At 43.0% G+C, this 20,309-nt stretch overlaps 2 protein-coding genes and 1 long non-coding RNA gene across 4 annotated transcripts in view; 2 read left to right on the top strand and 1 right to left on the bottom strand.

Annotated features, from left to right (window-relative positions):
- The window catches only part of LOC141936005 (uncharacterized), a 136,662-nt gene that overhangs the window by 83,232 nt on the left and 33,121 nt on the right, over positions 1-20,309 (top strand). The gene's annotated exons all lie outside the window — the stretch shown is intronic.
- LOC141935906 (kinesin-like protein KIF20B) lies at positions 869-12,118 on the top strand. Its single transcript, XM_074852591.1, has 9 exons — positions 869-1,117; positions 1,865-1,979; positions 2,030-2,063; positions 6,849-6,960; positions 7,401-7,523; positions 8,012-8,072; positions 9,210-9,277; positions 10,356-10,508; positions 11,557-12,118. The coding sequence occupies exons 1-9, from the start codon at positions 869-871 to the stop codon at positions 11,701-11,703; spliced, it is 1,062 nt and encodes a 353-aa protein (XP_074708692.1). The 3' UTR covers positions 11,704-12,118.
- LOC141936002 (kinesin-like protein KIF20B) overlaps positions 1,358-20,309 on the bottom strand; it is a 45,892-nt gene continuing 26,940 nt past the window's right edge. Inside the window, exon 5 of one of the 2 annotated variants that reach the window (XR_012626683.1) lies at positions 1,358-1,635. The gene's annotated coding sequence lies outside the window, so the exon portion shown is untranslated. The remainder of the gene's footprint in view (positions 1,636-20,309) is intronic. The other variant, XR_012626682.1, reaches the window with a different exon arrangement.

The raw sequence follows: 20,309 nt of genomic DNA, 5'->3' as shown, positions 1-20,309 counted from the left end.
CCACGCAGAGCCCCCAGCCCCGCTCCCAGCGCCGCCACCCCCAGGCCGCAACCGCCGCCTCCTTCCCTCCTCCAGCGAGGGGCCGGCAGCCCCGCAACGCCCTCCCGGAGAGCCCCCGCCAGGCCGGGCCAGCCCCGGCACCCACCTCCGCCAGGCGAGGGCCGAGCTGCCGCCGAGCTGCCGCCGAGCTGCCGCCGCTCCCCGACGGAACCAACGGGCCCGGCCGCGGCTTCTCCCCATCGGAGCAACGGCGGAGCGCGGCGAGAGGGGGCGGGAAAGGGGGGGAGTAAGGGAGAGGGGGAGGAAGGGGGCGGAAGGGAGGGGGGGAAGGGATGGGAAGGGGGGGGGAAGGCAGAGGGGGAAGGGGGGGGAAGGCGGGGGAAGGGAGGGGGGAGAAGGGAGGGCTTAAGGGGGGGGAAGGGAGAAGGGGGGCTAACAAAAATCCCCTCAAGAATTCCTCAGTTTTAGAGCCGTTTTGTCCCGTTTGGTTCACACATTTCTCACGTTATTAGATAGTTATGGGCGGCTGTTGGTCTTCCAGCCCTGCAATTTAAAGGGTGAAAGAGCATTAAAACACATTTTCAACAGGTGTCTGCCTAAGGCTCTGCACACTCCAAAAAAGTATGGGTTTTTCCCCGTTCTGGAAAGGAAGGAGGGAGAAATACTGAACTCCTAGATGTGGTGCTTCCCTTCTGATCCGTGCGATAGGTGAATATACCTAAACCAGCAGCATCTGGTTTTTTGCAAGGAATGCTCTTCATATTCTCAAGTTACTCGATTAAGCTGTACTGTGTTCGCTTTATTTTCAGAGGGGAGAAATTGAACAAGACCCAGTGTGACCTTCCTGTGATAGAGCACCAGGGTAAACATGGACTGGAGCTGGGAACAGCAGTGGCAGAGTGCCGGCACCCCTGGAACATCGATCTGCCAGCAGCTGGGCCACAAGTCTGTTCCTTCACTCCTGGCTTTGGTTAATAGAGTTTGTGTAAACGGAGAAGACGTGTACGTGCTCCTCATTGCTACTTCTCTCCAAAATAGGACCAAAGCTTTGTATCCGCACGGCTTTGAATTAGAATTACCCCGCTGGCGCTCTGTGAGATCCTTTTTTGGTTCTCGGGTAATGGATTTACCTGTGGACTGCCCCTGTTCGTGCTTATTTGAGCTTAGTCTCAGAGCAGGGACATAGGGGTCTGCGGAATGAGGGAGGAGGAGTCTCAGAAGTCCAGGCCAGGTTGCCTGTGATAACATGCCCGAAAGGGTGGTGTGGTTTGGGTTGGGTTTGGGTTTTTTTTTTCAGTTCCATTGGTTTTGAAACTGTAAGGGCTGGAGCACGGCGTGTTTGATGCTGTGGCAGAGTATCTTAACCACAGGGCAGTCATCAGTTTGCTGAAGCTGACTTGTAGAGTTAGAGGATCGCAGCCTGGCTCTCGGGGTTTATAAACAAATAAAGAGAGGTGATAACAAGCTGGGAGTCTGACGTGCAGGCGGGGATGGAATAATCCAGGAAGAGTTTGCTGTGCAAATGTGTCATATGCAGTGAGTCAGTGTAGCAGACTTGTTCACTCTTCCGAGTCCGTTTGTGTCCTGGATTTCTTCAGCGTACGATGTGTTTGCAGTCCTCTTCCCACCAGATTGCTAGGGAAATACGTGGGAAAATATTTTAAAATAAGCAAGTAGTTTCCACCTACTCCTGTTCAGAAAAGAAAACAGAAATATTGAAAGCACTGTAAGCATCCTCAATTTTGTCTTTTGCTTGAGTAACTGATGTTGTTCTTCTGACAACCCCTATACAGGTTACCAGATGGATTTGTAAAAATATTTGCATCTAAAAGATTACTGAGGCTTTTAAGTGCTCACTTTGTAGAACTTCAGAGTAATTGATCTTATTGTAACACAGGACAACACTGTAACCACCATGAAAAGAAAATGCGCAGAAGAGAACTCTAAGGAAGTGATTGAAAGCAGCCAATTCAAGGCTTGTGAGGAGACTGTGTTGGAAGTGGGGAGAAAACGTTGCTCTGAAAGTAAGCCTGTTGGGGAAAAAGAGGCACCCGCAGAGAAAGGTAAAATCTCTACCGTCACTCAACAGGGGCCCTTCCAAAAAACCTTAATTACTACTCCAGAACAGAAGGGAAAAGCTGTGAAGTGTAAACATGATGTTGTGAGGAGAAAATCTACCATGTTGAACTGTAAATCAGAGTAACTGCTGTGTAAATACCATCTTTTGCAGAAGGTCCTACACTGCTCACTCCTAAATGCTTAAAAGAAAAGTTAGTTTTTAGACTCTGCTTTCTGCTGCATCTCTCATCTGTTCATGCTCTTGCAGACTCCGCTGTAGTTCTTAATCAATTTCTTAACAGTTGTTTTGGTACTAAACTTGCTGTTGCTGGACTTCTGGGAAAGGAGCATCCCCTGCTCAAGTTTCTGACACCCCTACGCAAGCGTCAGAGGTGTCAGTGAGTTACTGATTGTTCAGTCCTACAGCACGTGCTGTGAAACTTGGTGTTTCGTGCTGTGTGCTGCTGTGAACTCAGCAGCTTTGGGCAAGGTGGCAGTGCTGGCAAAGGAGAAAAGCTTTTCACTTGAGTGGAAGTAAAATTATTTTAAGTCCACAGGTACATATTTTGTGCAGCTCTCACGTTTGCGCTTCCAATCTTTTTGCTTCCCTGGCTTTATCTGTGAGCTCACCAGTCTTTCTAGAATGAGGTGAATGAACCAGCTACAGCTGAAGACCTTCAATATTTATGCTGCTTTGCTACATGATTGTGGTTGTCAGTACAGAGCATCTCGATCACCTCTAAATCCTCTTATGAATGATCATACCCTTCTCACTAGAGCTGTTGGGCAAAACTCTGCTACGTTTTGTATCTTGGCACCTTAGATGGCAAAATATGTCTTAAGACATCTCGGCACCTCTCCCTTTTAGTGAAGTATGTAAAATTCATGTCCAGCGTGAGGAGTTTGTAGTATTTTGTCTGATACGTTTTCTTGAGACCACACAACTAGGCTTTCAGAGCAAACCATCTCCCAGTGCTGAATTTTTAATCTTGCAGTATTTAGAAGCATGGCTTTCCAAGCCAAAGTAAAGCTGCTGTTTCCTCTGCCCTAGCAGGAACACTTGATACATCTCATTAGAACAGAAAAGAAAAGGTACAGAAAAGCAGGAGGAACAAAGTGTCCTGTGGAATTTGATCCCTCCTAAAAATATTCAAAACCCCAAACCTGAATGGAGATGGAAACCACCATTGCTAATGCTTCGGTATGACTCTTTGTTAGTGACTCTATAAAACCCGTTGGGTCTGTTCAGAGGATGTCTCCGTGCAGTACACAGGTACCCGTGTGCTTAGTGCTCCCCACGCGAGATGGCTGCCAAACTCCACCTTACTGTAGCTGCAGCACTCACAGAAATCTGTAGTATCACTTTGGAGTGCAGAGCTGGGATGGCCTAATCCTGCAGTGATAGTCAGGCTTGGTTTTAATACTAAACATACCTGCATGTTACTAAATGGACCCAGCTGGATTCTGAAACGTTTGTGTAAAGTACGGCTGGAGTCAGTTCTGAAGGTGGTGAAATGCATATGATTTTACTGCAGGGCAAACCAGTCTTAAGCTAATAAAATGTTTATGGAAATTTGGGATCGTGATGGAATGTTGTAGATCTCTCCGGGAGAACCTTACATGCAACACATTAGGTGTGGGCGTAAGTAGTTCTCCTTGTATCTAGTTTAGAAACCAACTGAAAAAGGAGAAGGAAGTCCCAAACACTAAGCAAAAACCTTGTGCTGGATTTTTAGCTTAATTTTTAAAGTAAGGGCATATTGAGTATGAATGAAAATTCTCGGGAAAGTGTACAATGCCATTGCTTTTCTGAATGTAAAATGGGGGATGGGCTGTATTAAAAGGGTTGTTGGACCAGTGGAAGTGGAAACCAGACATAACTGTGACCGTTATCCAGCTCACAGGTATTACTGCATATTAGTAAAACTAGCTAGATTTTTCTGTAGTGGGGCAGAGCAGAAGGCTGGAGTAGAGCCATGGCAAAATGTTCTTTAAGGCTCCTGAGCACCCCTTGCTGCAAACCACGTCTGTAAGCCGAAGAGGCACCTACTGCATTTTAAACTGCTCCGAGGGGCTTTACTGCAAGACTTCACAATGCCATGTGATATAAGGGTGTGGCTTTCAGCTGGTGACCATTTTCCATATAGTAATTGCTGTTTGGCAGTGCTAGTGACTTGTACTGTTGATGTTCATCATCCTGAGCTGTTGTTGTGGTTTGTTTGGTTTGGGTTCTTTTTGAGGAGGTGTGCAGGAGAGTTGGGAAGATGACTCTGGACCAAAAGAGAACTGAATATGTGAAAGCAAATCATACTGAGAACTATGCAGAAACACTAGCACTGAGGGAAAGAGCTGAAACCTGGGAAGGTCAGCTGGCTGCACCTGAAGAACAGCGCAGAAGGGAAAAAACCAAAAGAGAAGAGTTCAGTGGGCAAATAAAAACCTTGAATCTCCAGCTCTCTGCTCTGAAGAAAGGGCTTCTGGCTGAGGTGCAGAACTCCAGCAGTGTCGAGCTGACCATCAGGAGATTGTTTCTGAACTGGACAAACAGAAACTATCAATAGGGAACAAGAAGAAAAGGTGATTCAGCTAAATAGCGAAGTAGAAGGTGCTAAACAAAATATAATTTATAAAGTGCCACTAATTCAAACAATGCAGTCCAAAGCAGGTGAGTTGTATAAATGACACTTGGAGTCTTACGCTACGGATATTGATTCCGTTGATCTAAAGGATTCCTGAGACTCTCAGAAAGATGAGCTGGAGAGAGCTCAACTGAGTCCTGTGTGCATGGAGCCCCAGACTGCTTCCACAGCAGCTCTGGGACAGGAGAGCTCCTTTCACTGCAGTGTTGGAAGCATTTGGGAAGGATGCCAAAACATTGTTAAGGCTTCTCACAAACAAGTCAGCAGATTCAAGAACTACTTCGACGAGTTGAAGACGTAAAGAAGGGACTTGATGATGCTGAGGATTGCAATAAACAACTAAAAATAAAGTTAAATGAGACTGCAAATCAAGATCATCAGTCCACCAAGGAAGAAGATCTTATGAACCAGTTACAAGAGCACATCCAGAAGAAACCCCAGGATTTTGGAAAACAGGCTGCAGAGGATCACAGAGTAATTGCACCGTTTGAAGAGGAAGTTACCGGCTCCGAGGGAGAAACAAGAGAGCTTGAATGGCTCTTGGAGGCTTTTAGAGCTAAAGCTGAGAGCATAGCAAAGTTAGAAGAAGTAGCTAAAGACAAAGAATCTATTCTTTTGAATCTGGAAAGGAATACAGTAGCTCTGCAAGAGGAACGTGCCAATTCAGACAAAAACCTGAAGGAATTAAATGATCAGGAAGCAAATCTAAAGGAGGGGGTTGTGTCCTTGGTGAACAGCTTGGAGAACATGAAACACACCCTTCAAGGAAAAGAGAAGAATGAGGATGAGCAAATACAATCTCTAGAATTGTAAGTAAATAACGAGAGAATTCCTAGCCCTTTGAGAACAGACTCAAGTTAGAACTACCTTCTGTGAACATCCGTTTATTTTGACATCACACACTTGCATGTTTGTCAACTTTACCAACCAAACTGCTTAAGAACTTTTAGTGCCCTACTGGATTTCTGTCTTTGCATATTTTGCTAGCTCTGTTTTCCTCACCTGTTTGTGTATTCTTTCAGAAATATGGCTCTAAATCCTGCAGAACTGTCGTAGGGGGAAACAGGAAAGGATGAATTATTTGGGGATTTCTAATAGCATTATGGTACATACCCTTTTTGGAGGAAATGGCATAGTTTAATGTTTATCCTGTAACTCGTATAAAAGCTGGCAATGTTTTCTTTAGAAAGGACTGGATGGTAAAAAGGGGAAGAAGAAAGGGAAAAAAAAGCCTAGTAATGAAACAGTAATCAGGTGGGTTTGGTAATAGCTGTTCTAGGGGAGCACAGTGTAGTGTAGGAACGTGAAGGTAATGGGTGTGGGAGAGTAGAACTTCCCCAGCCCCCTCGACTTTTTAAACCTTTAAGAAATAAGAGATTAAATGTATCTGAGAGATTATATTTGCTATGTGGCAAGAAACTGCAATCCTGTAAAAATGGCTTTAAGATGCTGTGTAGCCCTTCTGACTGGGGTTTCTTCAGTTCCAACATCTGCGGGCGCCTGCATGTGCTCTAAAATACAATTTGGCGTGAAGGTCTGGGGCACTTGGAAAGGTTTTCCTTTTGTGAGACCTTATTTTGTACTGTTAATTACAGAGTTTAAGAAATCTTCTATTAGGTAATTGCGAAGTGAAAATCCAAGATGACTTACTGTAAGCTTTTTAAAAGAAATACGACCACTGAAAAATAAACCCATTAAACTTCTTAATGACTTCGTAGCACTTCATAACAACGGGACTTGTTACAATGTTGTTGGTTTTTCTACTTTCTTTTGATTTTTATTTATTTTGATCCTTACAAGGTCTGGGATGTAAATGTCAAGTTTATACTTAATTGATATTAACCTTGTCCCTTTTGTTACTGTGTAAGGACACCTCATGATAGAAACGGTTACTCTACTGTGCTTAAAAACAAGAATTTTAAAAAATTGCACGGTTCAAGAGTGAATCTGAGCGGTTTGTTACTTGAGGATCATATAATAAGTAGCTGAAGTCCCAAAGTAAAATTACAACGCTTGTCATTTAGCTGATAGATCTGGGATTCTGTTCACGCATAAAACCGGCCATCAAAGAGCCTGAGTTAATGTGTAAAAGCTGCTTCTTTGAGACGTGTAACACTCATGTTATTTCTGTCTCTTCATTTCTAACACAAGGCTACGTCAAGATCTTTCTGAGAGCCCTGCCCTTGTACAGAGCTTGGAAAAAGGTTTGCAGAGGAAAGAGGAAGAACATGGAGAGAAACAAATTCAGCAAGTACAAAACCAGGTTTGTAACCCCAGGCCAAATGTTCCTTCTGCAAGTGTGTGTGGGGTTCTGTTGGTAAAAGCTGTTTTCACAAGTCTCAAGCCCCAGCTGTTAGAAGTGGTTCATAACAAGGCTGCGTTCAGCGATCCATTTAGAGTGAGAGTGAGTCTGAAGTTCCATTGCCATTGAGCTGTGAGCTAAAGCCCGGAGGTCAAAACAGGGGTTAGTGCTGACATTGAAGGGGGGAGTAAATTGTATTAATACCCTTGAAAAAGGCTTGTCAGAAGTCGGCTTGTTCCCTAGGAAGGATGTACAGTACAGTGCACTTCTAGCCCCTGGAATTTAGCAAAGATGCTTGCAAAAATGTGATCCTTGATGAAAGTATGTTTTTACTTGGATAACTTGCAGAGATTGTAAAAGGCTGATAGCTAAAGGTTAGCTTTGCTTGTGCATCGTTACAGGTGTGCAGAGTGCAATCCGAGGAGAAATCCCTGAGGAACAAAGGTAATGAACTTCAGAAAATTAAAACCCAGTTTAGTAAAGAATTAGAGATCAAACAGCGCACAGTCCTGCAATTTAAAAAGGTATTCTATTCTTTTAAATTTTACTTGCTTTTAATTTTTTTAGCTAATCCAGTAATGAGGCAAATGTTCCAACCAACAGGAGAAAGCTTACAGAAATTGGGGTAAAAACAGGAGTAGCCAGCTGAAGTTAGTCTTAACGGATGAATGAAAGATGTTTACAGAACTTCTCACTGCAGGACCTTGGCAAATTGTTTTAAATAGAGTAATCTGCCTAGTAAATACATACTTAATACCTGCAGGCACCCTGATTCTGATGAGTGACACTTAGATATGTCAGAGTAATGTCTTCTAAACACTGTTTTAGTCAGCTTGAATGCTCCTTTCACTATATGAAAACCTTTTAATTCTCAACTGTTTGTCTTTAAATACTTCATTTAATACTTATTGAGGCTCTGAATGAAAAGCTACTAATATGTATCATGTATGTTTGTTTCTTTCAACATGTTTTTGACATGTTTTCTTTAATTTGCTTTCAATGTGGTGTTTAGGAGCAGCTGAATAATGAGAAGCTGGAAGAAATCTCCAAACAGTACGAGAAAGCGTGTAAAGGTCAGAAAAAGCCCTTCTTGTGCCATTTTTTGGGTGTGCAATGGCAACATAATGAGTTGTGATGTTAACTAATTTGGAGAGTCTTGCAGATTTATATTTTAAAATACTGAGCAACTCCAACCTGGGCATTAAATGTTACAGTCAGGAACTACTTTTTATTGAATCATTACTAGCAGGAATGTTTGAAAGCCAAGAAGCAGTCTCAGAATAAGAAACTTAAGCCCCAAAGAAAGGCTGGATTTGCTCTATCAGTGTTAACTTACTCGATATTGGTATTTATTTGCCACTTTAGCTGGCCATGGTAACAACATCGAACACTGACACATGAACTGGCACAGTACCAGTCTCTGCAGGTTTGATAAACACTCAGCAGTTGAACAATAGTTGGTTTTTCATATAATCAAGCCTTAGTCCGACGTTAACACTGACATGCTCACCTGAATCAAGTCGATGGGAATCACTTCAGAATTCTGCATTTGGAAAGTTCCGTAGAGATCCTCTATTTCTTTCTAACAGAGCTTTAGATCTCAGGCAATGGGGGAAGTTACTTGTGATGAAGGCACTTTGGGAGAGAATGGTGGGAACTAGGACGGGGGCTCATCTGTAACTTTATTCTCAGATCTGTGTGTGTTGAGGTTTGAGCTCAGCCGGCAGCCAGTCGCCACGTGGCAGCCGTTCACCTCCCGCCTCCCCTCCCCGGGGAAATAGGGGAGGGACAAAAAGAAGAGAATTTGTAGGTTGAATAAAGAATAGAATTGAATTCTGTAATTGAAGATCTGCAGATGGCATTAGAAGAACAAGAACAGACTCAGATTAAACAAGATCAAGTGCTTGAAGCCAGATTAGAAGAGACCAACACATTAGTTCGGGGTAATCTCTCCATGGAAAGGGAGCGAGGAGGCAAAAGTGTTTTGGATGTATTGTGATAGCTGCTTTAAATCTCTGTTTTGATTTGGTGAGTATTAGTTAGGCATTAATTTTATATAGGACATAACAAACTTCTAACAGTTAACGGCTTCTGCTGTCCCTTTGTGGTCACAGCTGATAAATCCAAGTCACGTTAGTAGAAGGATGTGAATGTGGTCAAATATGCATTTAAACTGTGTGTTATATAACCTCGTTTTGTGTGCTGACTAGAACTGGAAGCATGGAAGCAGAAATACAGAGAGCTGAATAACCAGAGCAATAGTGACTGGCAGCAAAAGGTGAGCAACACCACGGAAAAAAACAGAGATGAAAGTGAGGAATGAATAAAGCTGCAAAGAGACCTGAAGGTAAAACATGGTGATGTAATTCATACTTAAGTTTAAAACCATAACTTTCATGTAGGAGTCTAAATTTTTTTTGCGTCACTATCTTCAAGAGCTGGGGCATGATGTGGCAAGTTCTTAGAGTGCTGAAGGAAACCTCCTCTAAAAACTGCAGTGCGTCAGTCAGCAAAGTCTGGATGCGGTGTCGTTGTAATACACAGCATCACTGATGGCCCACAGCGGGGTGCACCCTTCACTGCGGTGTGCTGCCATGGACGGTGCTTCTCTAGCCGGGCTCCTCTTGCAGCTGTCCTGAACAGATGTCAGGAGCTGGATTGTTTCAGACCTTTTTCCCATCAGTTGCTTGGGCAAATAAATCAGACTCTTTAAAGATGTTGTGCTTGTGTGACCTGTAAGTCCTTCCTGTTAGGCTGAGGGTTTACCTCTTCATTCTCCTTGGATTAGAAAGCAGACTTTTTTCCCAGGCAGCTTTTCAGGTGCCTCCTGTCTTGTGTGGGAGAATGTCTGACAAGAGGTTTGGTTGTGGTAGAGAAGGAGGCAAAGTTGCTGTGGATTGAAGTAACATTCCTGGTTACGCACTGTCTCTGTTTCCCACTCAAACTGTGCTGCATTTTTGGCCTTTCAGTCTTGAAGTAGGTTTCCTGACATGACCTGCAAGGCAGTATGAAAGACTGGGAATTTGTGACTAAAAAGGGTCTTTTGGCCATGACCTTTGGTGTAACTTTAATAGTGTTTGTGGCTTACCCAGAGCATTTTTAGAGGAAAAAATGTCTGTTCCCTGAAGACGTGCCAGTCTGAATAATAAGTTCTGAAAGCTGCTAAACCATTTTTTTAAATGGAAAAGAACAAATGAGAATGTAATGCTTGCACTTGGGGATACGCTGGAGTAGAACTGTGCTAGTATTTCTGTTATCTTTTTGAAACTAATGTGCTTAATCTGGATTTTAAGACTTGTTTTTGTGTTGCTTAATCTCTGCCTATGGCTTTATTTCTGGTTCCACTGAAATGGGAGAATGAGGCAAAGTATCAAACTGATAGAAAGAACTGGCTGGAGGAAAAAATGAGACTCATAAGTCAAGTGAAAGAAGCTGAGAGCCATCGCAACAGAGAAATGAGAAGATTTGGGGAGGACAGAAAACGTTGTGTAGAGCAACAAGCAGAAATTGTAAGTGACTGGAGGTCTCGGCAGAGTCCTCTAGCGTAAGTCTTCAGTCCAGAGCAGATCTCGTGTCAGGTGTTAACAGTGTGGGCGCTTGAGGGGAGCTGGCCTTTGTCAAAGTCCCCCACGTTATCGCATGGCAAAGCCTCCGGGAGATCTTCTCCATGTGCAAAGGGAAGAACAGGAGTGTCACCAAATGAGAAAGCGTAACACCTAATGGAAGTGAAAGTGCCTGTTCCTTTCTATCCTGTCACCAGCACCGCCTTGCTGTGGATTCTTCAAACGTCATCTTGTGTGTAAACCACCAATACGTAACCTATGCTTAAATGAATTGCCACTTAATGAAGCGGAGAAAACATACCTTGAAAAACAAGATTTGTTGCTTGGCTTTTCTGAGAAAAAGGGCAGGGGGGAGGGGGAGGAAACAGCCTATGAGGCTTCAGAAGGAAGAGAAGAAGCAAGCAGTAGTTGACAAGAAAAGCTTCTTTCCAGTAAAAATACTGGGTCGACATGCTGGTGGTTTTGCTCCCGTATCGCTTTCAAAGCAGAGTGACTGATAGTTAATAACAAGGTGGATACCTGGCCTGGTCACTGGGCTGTATCGAGGTTGTCATTTCCTGAGCGTATGAAATTATTATACGAATCTGTGCAATCTAAAACTGTGCTTGCATCCAGAAGTAGTTAGCCATGACCTTCTGGCCCTGCAGTCAGTACGGGGGGTGTTAGGAGCTTGGGACTACTTTCACTTTGTCTGTGACTTTGCCTGCCTGAGACTTTCCAGTAATAAAATCAGAAAGTGGGCAAGCAGGAGTGGTGGTTCTTGACAAAAATTCTCTTCACAAAGAGTATAAATATAGATACAATTTTTCCTAATTTGAAGCATGGTTTGCTTTTGTATGTTTATGGTGAAACTAGTTCTGCGTGAGCTTTTTAAGAGCTCTCGAGTCTACTGAGGCCATAAGATAGTACTGACTGTGCCAAACTAAGCTGTCAGAACAGTTCAGATGGTTTGTAGAAGTGGTGCTCAATTCTAACCTGTTTTTCCCCCATTCAGGAAAGACTGGCTGCACAGCTGGTAGAAGAGGCCAGCAATCTTCCAAAGCGGCGTGAAGAGAGACATCAGTTAGTAGAAGCTTTGGAAGTACAGCTCAGACTTTGGCTTCTAACGCCGTGCAAAAAGATAAAGAAACAGCAGAACTGAAACAAGCGGCGGTGAAGGATTCAGGAAAGGTCCTCTCGCGTTCTCTCTCTCTTGATTCTGTGGGATTTTTTTGTAGTTGTTTTCTGTCGTTTTTCTTTTGTTATTCACTAATTCTGCAAAACACCACGTTTTGGCTCTATTTCAAACACGTTGAAATTGTTTGCAGCTAATATAAAAAAAGCTTTATGCTTTTCTGAAACTGAATTTGTAACAGTGACTGAAGTTCCAAAAAACTGGAGTTCAAAGAAACACTCGAGTCTATTTGATCATTTGGTTGCGATTTGATCGGACTGGAACTCTGAAACAACTATCACATCTGCTGCCTTTTTCGCAGAACCAAGAACTTATGAACAAACGGGAGGTGAACTTTTATAACCCTACATAAGTAGTGTAAAATAAAAAATGTTGCATGACATCTTCCCAGGCTGTTGTATGACCTTTCCTGGCTTGAGGCCGCTCGTACATGAAGTTGTTGGTTTTTGTTGGACAGCTGGCTGTTTGACCTGCAATTCTAAAACTGATGCCACTGAGTAACTGTAACGATGCTCATGCACATGTTAACTTCTTTTGCCAGTCCTGCAGTTTGTGGCAAGTTTTGCTGTGTTTATTAGGGTGAGGGAACTGATACAGAAGAACTAAGAACACAGCTGGCTGAGAAAGATGACTTTATAAAGGAATTGAAACAAGGCGTTACCCATAAAAGTCTTCAGTCTTTGGCAGAAGTACCTTTACCTGAAGGACGAGATAGAACAGATCAGTCTGTAACCAACGAGGTATGTTTGTTATATTTATAGAAAGTAGGTGCTAATGATATGTTGTTAATAGCTCCTTTGTTTTGTTGTTTTCTCGGTATATATTTCAGCAACGCGGGGAATCTCCCCAAAGTTACTTTCTGTAGTTCTTTGTACTTTATCTATATCATTAGTTCATGCTGTCACAGCTCTGTCACTTTTGGAGCCTGAGCAGACAGCACCTCGTGATCCTGTCCTGCTTTGCAGTCATACCAGCTCACCTGAAGCAAGGGCTCCAAGTCATGCAGACATGCCCCAGACTGTTTAAATTCCACCCCAAGCCTTGTTTTATTTATGGGTTACTTCACACAGGTTCCAGCTCTGCTGGTTCCTGAGTCCTTCCCAAAGTATCTAACTCTTCCCAAGCTTTAGGAGAGGAGCCTGAAGGCCTCACTCAGGGCTGAGAATCATCTCAGACTGGCAAGTGTGTAAGACTGCAATGCCTAAAGCATAGGTGAAGATGTAGCCTGTGATATCCACAGGCATGTTGCCACGTCCCGTTCCTCAAACCCTTCATCAAACTCAGGACGTGCGCAGAAGTCAGCTCCTCCTACAGAAATCTAAATGTGTAGTAAAATAGGACATGGCCTTGACAAATAGAGGCAAAACTAACATCTCTTCATTCAGTACATCAACCACTTAGCACCGACAATTGCATGGTAAAGAGAGCTTTTTATTTTCCTTTAGTTATTACTCCCAGTTTCTGACAGCAACTAGGTTTGGTCACACTGTATGTAAGGAAGAACCACTCCGTTTTACAGGTAACTATTTTAGAATGTCAGTTTGATCATGTATTGACAGACAGGGTGTACACTAGGAAAAATGTTTTGTCAAAAACTTGCCTGGAGAAAGCAGTAGTTCTGCTTGGCCAGCGAACTGAAATTCCAGTGAGGAACGGAGCGTTTCTGTTTCTGATGACTCTGAGCGACTGCAGTAACCCCAATACTGTTAAAGCCTTGAGAGTTGCCCAGGCAGTAGACCTGATGCAGAGTCGTGAAATGTGTTTCAACATTATAATGAAGTTTTTATGACTTGCAAAGAGTTTTTTACAGGCAAACTGGAAATATCCACCCAAACCAGTTAGAGAAATGACTTTCCCTCAGTAACTTTCTAGTTTGCATTCTTCAGTTTGGGGAATGTTTGTGTTAAAAGCTCCCTTACAGACAGTACTCAATCCTCCAGTCAAGTACAAATTCGTGCGTGCAACAAGTCGGTTCTTATGGGAAAGACACTGGATTTGTGACATAAATTGTGAGCTCACTGTATAATTGAGCAGGAAGGGAACATGGGATGTGAGAAAGACATCTGTTTATACAAAAACCATTTGATCCTAATAAAAAAAAATAGTAAGAGAAGTTACTAAAAAAACCAAACACTTCCCTAGCACTGCTATTTAAAAATTACCCCATCAGGACAGGTTCTCAGTAATTCCCCAGATCTACCACTGAGTACCTAGTACTCCAGGCTGCTTTATTCCAACCGCATCACTGGGTTATGTTTCTTCCCGCTAAAATCAACAGGAGCTTTGTCCTCACAGAGAGCAAGATTAAGTATGAAGTATTCCCACTCATTCCCTGACCTCCTCAGAATCTTGTACCTGTGGAAATTTAACCACAATGTTCAAATTGAACCCCCAATGACCATGACCTTTACACTGAATTAGGATCTGCAGAATCTTACAGGTCATAAACGGTGCAGCTTTTCCATTTTTTTGTAGTTTTTCAAATCTATCCAGACAGCTGCCTACAGATGCTTGCTTCTGCACTGCCACCAGCGCTTCTGCCGAGTTTTTTTGCTGGTCTAGGCAATGCACTTTTCAGCTGGCTCCTTCTTCTCTGCACACAATTACTCCCATTAATCTTTAGGAAAACTGGACTCTCAATCCAGAGCTGCAGCAAGACAACCAGACACCCTTAACAACTTCACTCCCTTTGAGAGACTTGAGCTTGCAGATGAGGTCCAAATTTTTCAGCATCACAGGACCACAGGGATGAACTTGGCAATATCTGAAGGTCAGTTTAGCCCTGTATCGTTCTCCACCACTGAGCGATAGTGAACGCTGGGGGACGGGGTACGGGTACAGACGGAGTCTTCTTACATTCCGAAAAATTGTCATGAGCAACAACTCACAGACTTCTAGCTTTAAAGTTTGCATTCATTTAATCACATCTAATACCCTTACCCTGCGTCAACTTGTCTTACTCCTTCTTTTGGCTTATCTGTCTGGCCTCCAAAAGGTTCGATGGCAAGACTAATTATGACATATGAAAAAGCACTTTATTTTAAATTGGCTGCCTGATGATTACATTAGCTGTCCCTCCCCTTCTGGTACTATGAGGAACCATGAATAATCATTTTGTGTTCATTTTTTTCCGCTTAGAGTCTTACAACTCAGATATTCCTGATGTGGAAGTCAGAGTTTTTGCAGTTTCCACAAATTTGTACTGAAATTCTTTGGAAAGCGGCTTGTTTGGCACCATCCTTCTAGTACCATGCTGCCCTCAGAAGTTTATTACACATTACACCTCTCAGTCCCACAATATCATCCTGGAGTTTCTTTAGACTTGAATACACCCAGCCTTGTCAGTTTGTTACTTTGAGTTTACTCCTCTGTCCTAAAATGCCTTTTATTGACCCCTCAGCTTAGGACTAGTATGAGGCTCTATTGCCTGTAAACAAGAACCAGCTTACTTTGAAAACTTCTTTATCGCTTTTGTGTTGAATATTGCTATAACCGACTTTTCTTTTGCCCCCCTACAGCCTAATTCCTCAACAGGCCCTTTCTATATAATCCGCCAGTTCTCTCTCTGGCAAGTGCCTGGCTTTTAAAGATATATTTTGAAGGCTTTAAAAAACAAAATAGCTTTTATGTTAGCAAGGTAATCCTCTGAATCTGTTTCAGCCTGGGTCCTTGGGGCTTTCTATGTCACGAACTTATGTAGAGTTCTTGTGCTCCTCGTTTGGGTAGGAGATCCACTTTTTGAAGGGTGGCACTTCTAAGTAAGCCTTTGCCTTTGCTTGCCCCAGCGTGGACACGAGCATCGAAAAACCCCAAATCGATCACTCGACGTGGTGTGGACAGTGTTGCAGCATCTCCCGGATGCTGGGAGAAGGGAACCGCAGAGCTCCTTCAAAATAAAACCAGCTGGGGTTGACAAACTTTCTTTTAAGCTAACGTACGCCCACCTAGTGGCTCTCTTGCGTTGGGGAAAACGCAGCGTCTCCAGCAAATGGGGAAGTTAACGATGAAACTCGCATTTAAAGAGGGTAAATCAGATGTTTACTAAGTTGGCGTAACCGCTCAGTAGGTTTAGAAACGAGGATTTTGAATTCTTGTTTCGCTGTTGTAACATTTAACCAGAAACCAGGAACAGTTAAACTGCGTAACCCTGATTTTGTTTATAGCTGCCCAGTGTAGGGTTTTTTCATCACCCTTTTGGTTGTGTCACTAGGCTCTGTAGGAGAGACAATAGCTAGATACAGAAAGGCATTTAAAAATCATTCTGTTAGCTGTACTTAATGAATACCATAAAACCCCCCAAGATTCGTCGTGAGATTCTGTGTGTGTACAGTATACAACTATAGGTGAATGTGTGTATGTATATAAATGAAAAAACCACACAGAGCCCACAGGTTACGTTGCTTCAGACTTTCTTAATTGTGTCTCCAAGCATAGCACTATATCCTTAAGGCCTCAGGAAAACTCTAAAGAAAACTACACAGCAGCATCGTAAGTTGTTTAACTATAATTGGCACTGACAGTCCAGAGTCTCCTGACTTAAAAGCTGGTTGGCAGCTCACAGCAGCTGGATTATAAATTAAAAGGATGTGAGCTTGATAAATCGCTGCCTTTTAGGATTCTCAGAATAAGCTGGAATTCAAAGCCAAGTATGAACAGCCCAAAGAAAGAGTGGACTCTTTCCACTGTTCAAACTACAGTTAAGGTATTTTAAATATTTAAATCTAGAAAAAATAAAAATTAAATCTTGTTCTACACCGTTGCACTCAATGTCATTTATTTCCAGAACGGTGAAATATTCAAAAGGTAATGTGATATAAAAATCTTCAGCCTCCCTGGCAAGTTTCCAGGTAATGTCCAGGTCAGGTCAGGTGTGACCAGAGACTTTACAGTTTGATGTCGGACGTCTGGTTGGTTCCAGTGCTGAAAAATGCTCTAGGACTTTCACAGAAGCTACCATCAATTCCAGTATTTTCCGACAATATTCGCAGAGAAATAAAAATCTGAGCAGTGCCTGCGAGGGGACTGTCTCCCATCTTTCCGAGCCCTCTGGTGAGTACTGAGACACCGGCAGTGGGACAGAAGGAAACCTGCTCCGTAGCTCTGTTTCACATCCTTGGGGAAAGAAAACTTTGGTGTCAGCGTTGTTGGGGCACTGGCCACGTTCAGAAGCACTAAGAACGCCAAACCTCTTTAATTGCTGTTGTGCAGATGTGCAGAGGATATTCTGCCGTTTCAGAATCCATTTAAAGCGTCTGCCTACAAAGCAGACGGGAAAGCATTGTGTAACAACGGAGCAGTACTGCAGGACAGGACCCTCCATCTCCCTCGGCCCTTCCCTCCTGCCCGTCCTTTCCTCCCTTTTGTTTCCCTGACATTCCCCTCTTCTCCCACCAACCGTTTGTGGCATTACTTTTTTCAGCAGTTCCCATCTGCTCCTTCCCTCCGGAGGTTGGCTGTGTTGCCGAGAACTGCGGTTTCGCGGAGTGATGAAAGGTTCGGCTTTGTCCCACGGGGTCCAGGTTTTTAGAGATAAAGTGGGAGCAGAAAGCAATAGTTCTGGAGGGAATGAGGGGAAAAACAAGCAAAGAGATACAATCCCTTATGCGCGTTTTACATCACTCTGCACTCAGCAATATTGGCCTAAAGCTGACTTAATTCAGTTTACACCAGTGAAATTGCTGATATTCAAACTCACCTAAGTGAGGACAGAACGTGCTTCAGGATCCATTTTTTCATATTCATTGCATATCTGCATGTTAAAACCTTGTGGCATGTGTGTCTCAAAGTGGTTTACAAAAAACCAGAAAGCAATTGGGTATGTTTTCTCTACAATTAATATTCTGTTTCCCCTAATGCTTATTCCTGCAGTATCAGATACTGTAATTTTGGATTTAAATAATATTCCAACTTTTGTAAGGCAGAAAGCTGAACGAGAACAAACAGCACCTTTCAAGAAAAAAGACCTTTTAGGCGCCAGAATGCCTTGTTTGGAGGATCCTACTGGGCAGGCATTGCAGCTACTTGATAACATGGACTGAAATGAAGTCTTTCTAGACAGCTTACTACAATTAGATTGACAATCATATTATGTCTAGGTTTTCTACAGAGACTTTTGTCTAAACTTCAGAGGACGTCTGCTTCCTTTCAAAGTATTTCCACCACCTACAGATCAACCTGTCGAGAGTGCAGAAATGCTACACACCCTCTTTTCCTGCTCCAGGCTATAGGACAGTTCACACTGACAAAAAAAGCTGATGCTTCTATTACAGTGTATTACAACTGCAGGAATAGCCGCTCCAGGAATACATATGCTGGGGCTTGCTAGCATTCCAGTGAAACAGAAGTTAAAAAACATTACGGGCTCCTGTGTTACAGCTACCTAAAATAAGTTAGAAGGGGAAGAAAAGCAACTGTCTGGGGCGGTGCTATAAAGTAAAACGTGGAAAAAAGGCCCTCTTTCCCCTTTTCAAATTTAGCCAAAGGAATAAATGGCATAATCTTGGCAGGACTCTGCCCTCGTTCCTCATCCGTCAGATTTGTGACAGTTTCAAAAAGACATTCGTGAGGAAACTAACTCGCTGTTAATAGGAACTGTGTAAAGCTTTAGGGCAGAGAGCATATTATTTGCAATTTAAAGTCATTTTCTAACCAGAATTTGTGCCAAATGCTTTTTGTAAATTATGCTGTCCCTCTTGTAAAATAATCCTAAAAGAAATTTCTAAACATCAGAAGTTAAACAGTTATATACTACGGTACTGATTCAATAAAGCAGTAAAAAATTAAATACTCTGGTAAATAACATTGTTCGGGGCCTGGTCTTCTTTCCCATCCTTTAGTAAATCTTCATTAAAAATAAGTGTATTAAAATAGGGCATTAATTTGGATGAGTGGTATTTATATATGTATGGGGAGAGGAGAAGAAATCACAACAGTGAGAAACTGTCCCTTTGCTGCAAACAGTTGTCACTCCTAGAAATGGGAATTAAAATGTTCATCGTCCTTCTCCTTCCACCACACTTACCCAAACAAGGGCTACTGAGAGATGAGCGAGATACGTCTCTTGAATGCACAACACAATCAAGTGCTATGTCAGAGGAAGGGGAAGAAATTAAAACAAGGTGGAATTCACGGGAGGCAGCGCCTACTTCGAGGCCGAGAGAGGCAGCTTACCCCCTACAGCTGTTCCGACCTGATGGAATTATGCATTGTGTTAAAGGCTAGAAGTAGCTAAACCTAGCTTTTTAAAACGGAAGATTGACTGAAGGGTTTGCTCACCGAGGATCCTGTCTGGTGTAAGACAAGACAAGCCATGTTTCAGAGAGCGCGGAGGGGAGTAACTAGTTTTGATTTAGCTGTGAGAAGCTTTCAGGTGCAAACTCTTCTGGCAGACCTGAAGTTATCAGATACACTGCTTGATTTGATAAAAATATTGTATTCCCCTGTAAATCTTGCCTTATCAGAAAAACCCAAAATATTCAGCTCAGACTTTATCACGAGTCACAGCAAAATCCAAGACCAGCACAGGTTAGAAACAGTTGTTCTTAGTACAATGTAGTAATACTGACCAATGAGAGTGTCAGAGAGGAAAAGCAGCTAGCAGCTGTGGGCAAGGGGGCAGTGAGAACTCTGGTACCCAATTCGCATGTGGGGAACAAAAGGACCCTTCATTTCTTTTGGAGAGGCAGGGCTCAGCGAGAAAAACGGGTCTTTAGTTCCTACGTCTGACTTTGGTGTTGAATAAGAGAGAATAACGTGGACATTGAATGCGTCTGGGTTATTTTGATTTTCTCTTTTACTCATGTCATGTCACAAAGGGAAAAACCTGATGGCAAATTTGTGTTTTCCTTGAGACCTTCAGCAGCTCAGTGCTGGAACAGGTTAACATTTCCCGCTGAGCGGCTGTTCAGCCCCGCTCTCCTCGAGCAGCAAACAGGCATTTGTACTGCGGGAATGGCTGTACCGGGTAACCCGCCCAGTAAGATGGCACTGCCACGAAATACAAAGAAACTGCTGAGGAGTTGGGTTGGGTTGTTGGGGGTTTTGCACTTAGAAGAGATTGTCCACCTTCTTTCAGCGCCTCCCAGCAGCCACAACAGCTGAGACACGTGGAGTTTGCTGCCAGGGAGTGAGCAGTTGCCAAGGTAAGAGGGATACTGAGCCGAGGTCAAAATGCCCCAAACTTTAGTCAACTTGATATGCCCCACATTCATTCCTGTTAAGAGGCTTCGTGGCCGATTTACGTGTGGTAAAAACAAGCGGACACCTGAAACGAAGAGGTGGAGAAATTTAACCTTGAAGACAATCGTTTTGGTACCTTGGCCACGCAGAACTTTTAAATGGAGGCATGTAATTTGTAAAATACATGATTAGTCTACCATGCCCTTATTAAGGAAAGGATAACAAGCTTTCTCTTTGGAAAATAAGCAAATTTGAGTAGGTAAATGTCTAAAATAATGGGACGATTTTATGGCAATACACATTTAAAACTAGATTGCTAAAAGCTCTGAAACGTATTCATAATGAAGATGAATTTGCATGTCCCAAAGTTAAGATTTCTGTGATTCTCTGCCTCA

The sequence above is a fragment of the Strix uralensis genome, chromosome 30 (genome assembly GCF_047716275.1).
Source record: "Strix uralensis isolate ZFMK-TIS-50842 chromosome 30, bStrUra1, whole genome shotgun sequence".
NCBI lineage: Eukaryota > Metazoa > Chordata > Aves > Strigiformes > Strigidae > Strix > Strix uralensis.
Note: the sequence above shows the minus strand (reverse complement) of the source record. Positions and strands in the feature narration are given on the sequence as shown.

Coding starts and splice junctions, on each gene's coding strand:
- LOC141935906 (XM_074852591.1), top strand. CDS start 869: ATGGACTGGAGCTGGGAACAGCAGTGGCAGAGTGCCGGCACCCCTGGA. Junction 9,278..10,355: donor ATAGTGACTGGCAGCAAAAG/GTGAGCAACACC, acceptor CTGAAATGGGAG/AATGAGGCAAAGTATCAAAC. Junction 10,509..11,556: donor TAGAGCAACAAGCAGAAATT/GTAAGTGACTGG, acceptor TCCCCCATTCAG/GAAAGACTGGCTGCACAGCT.